At 43.8% G+C, this 2,500-nt stretch overlaps 1 protein-coding gene across 1 annotated transcript in view; it reads right to left on the bottom strand.

Moving 5' to 3' along the window:
• The window catches only part of aqr (aquarius intron-binding spliceosomal factor), a 94,936-nt gene that overhangs the window by 38,348 nt on the left and 54,088 nt on the right, over nucleotides 1-2,500 (bottom strand). The window contains exon 27 of the mRNA XM_062522243.1: nucleotides 96-233. Coding sequence (XP_062378227.1) covers nucleotides 96-233 — 138 coding nt within the window. The remainder of the gene's footprint in view (nucleotides 1-95; nucleotides 234-2,500) is intronic.

Genomic DNA, 2,500 nt, shown 5'->3' with positions numbered 1-2,500 from the left:
ATGTGTGTGTGCGTGCGTGCGTGTGTGTGTGTGTGTGTGTGTGTGTGTGTGTGTGTGTGTGTGTGTGTGTGATGTATTGTATGTGCGTGTGTCACCTTGAAGCCCAGCTCCACCAGGTCGTGGCGTTTGAGCGCAGCGTGTGTGCAGGTCATGGCGATGATCTTGGCCTCCTTCACCAGCAGGTACTTGGACCGGTCCAGCCCGCTGCGCAGCAGCTCGAAAGCCCGGAACTCCTGAGGGGGGAGAACCACACAACGGTTCCGTTAAGCCCAGCTCGTAAACCTTTCCCTATGTGAAGTTTGTTTTTTTTTTCGTTTTTGTTTAAAATGTTCAAACAATGACCTAGAAAGTAGAAACACCATGTGAACAAACAACCGTTTGTCCAGTTAGCCACTGAAGCTAGTGTCGGCTCTCTGGTACTATAAGGCCAGGACTATGCAAGAACGCTGTAGTTCTTTTTGAGTACACACACACACACACACACACACACACACATACACTGGACAGCAAGAGGAAAGTGATGAGAATTTCCACCATCCCACTGACGATGAGAGCGATGATTTACGTAATCAAAGACTGCACCTTTAAACCTTTTAAAAGTGTTTTAGTCTCTGGAGGATGGGCTAAATTTAGACAGACATCATGTTTTGCGCGCTGCTTCGCGGCATGGGTCCGGAGGGAAAAGCACAGTCTTATCCAAATGACCAGACGCAAAGACAAGATCAGATAAATCACGTAATTGGCAAATTCATATTAAGATGCGATTATGTTCTCTTTACAGAGACATACACACTTGCCACACTCATACACACACACATGCATATTGTGCACACACCTCTTCTCTCTCTCTCTCACACACACACACACACACACACATTAGATACTCTAACATGTTCTAGAATAACATTATGGGCTTGGCAGGCACAGTGAGATGTTTCAAAAGCATCTCCAGAGGTTTTAGGCTTTCCTAATGAAACTCCATTAAGTTCATCCACAGTAAATAGCTCCATTGATGGAATGCCATGGATCCACATATCTGCGCTTGCTTGGTCTGGTCTGATGAAGAACCCGAAACGGAACACCTCTAGACACTTGTTGTGGCGATAAAATCTCAATCTCCTGTTGTGCAACAGCGTGCAGCCATTTTCCTCATACAGATCAGCCTGATAACAGTTAACAGTTGCTGTGTGTCTAATGGTTAAACAGCCACAGCGCTCTCGCTCTCTCTCTCACACACACACACACACACACACACTAATGATCCACCTCCTCGGGGATAAATCATCAAGCTCTGGTCATTGTCAAATGCACAACCAAGCAAGCCCATCTTGACAGGTCAGTAATGATAATGTAACACACATAGCCTACCTTAAACGTCAAATCACAGGGGGCTATTGAAACGAGTTAATGTTTTTTTGTGATTTGGATCTTAACACTGTATTACTTTGCTTGATAACAATAATAAAAAAAAAACAATTAATTGAAAAAAGCAAAATGTCACATCATGACGTACTGTATCTGTAAGATCTAACATATCTCGACTCAACCAGAATAGAAAACAACTTTAATGATGCCGCCGCACCGCTGACACATCTTTAACTGCACCCACACCGGCTAGCAAATTTTCCATCAGTGCCATACAATGGCACAGGACCACCCACACAAGCACAACATATAGCGATGTCACCACATGGCTAACACATCAACACACCATCACCAGTAAATAATGATGCTACTGTGTCTGTGCACACATACTGTATGGTCCTGGTAAACATGGGAAATACAGCTGCTAAAGCAACACTAAAGCACTTTTCCTCTGTCGCACACATGCCACTGTTTATCCAGCAAATAACAGACAAGCTAGAATATGTTGCATGATTTTATGAAAGTATGATGTATTGCGACTTCGAAGCAAGTCAAATTTGTAGTTTCTGATGTCTCATTTCATCGAACTACAGATACACTACCCCACCTCGCAAAGTTACATAGTGTGGTTATAGCCGATAGAGGGCCGCGAGGTGAAAGCAGAAGTGCCGTTCACCCTGTTACGAGTTGATGAACCGCTGAAATGATTTTGGAAACATTATTTTAAGGTACAAAAAACTCTTTAGTGTTGCCTTAATGCGTGGCATATATCTATACAATATATTGCCAAAAGTATTGGGTCACCTGCCTTGACCCCCACATGAACATCCTATTCTTAATTCGTAGGGCTTAGTATGACATTGGTCCACCCTGTGCAGCTACAGTATAACAGCTTCAACTCTTCTGGGAAGGCTCTCCACAAGGTTAAGGAGTGTTTATGGGCATTTGTGACAGTTCTTTCTACACAGGCTCAACCTGCATGGCAAACAATGGTTCGTATGTGTGGATAACACCTGTATACTGTAAGTCCACGCAGGCTGACCCTGAAAGATGAATAAAGATAATGCGTGGCGGCCATCACCTGTAAAAGTCTACACTGGCCGACCCTGAGAGATGAATAAAGACATTAATGTGT

The sequence above is a fragment of the Sardina pilchardus genome, chromosome 20 (genome assembly GCF_963854185.1).
Source record: "Sardina pilchardus chromosome 20, fSarPil1.1, whole genome shotgun sequence".
Lineage (NCBI taxonomy): Eukaryota > Metazoa > Chordata > Actinopteri > Clupeiformes > Clupeidae > Sardina > Sardina pilchardus.
Note: the sequence above shows the minus strand (reverse complement) of the source record. Positions and strands in the feature narration are given on the sequence as shown.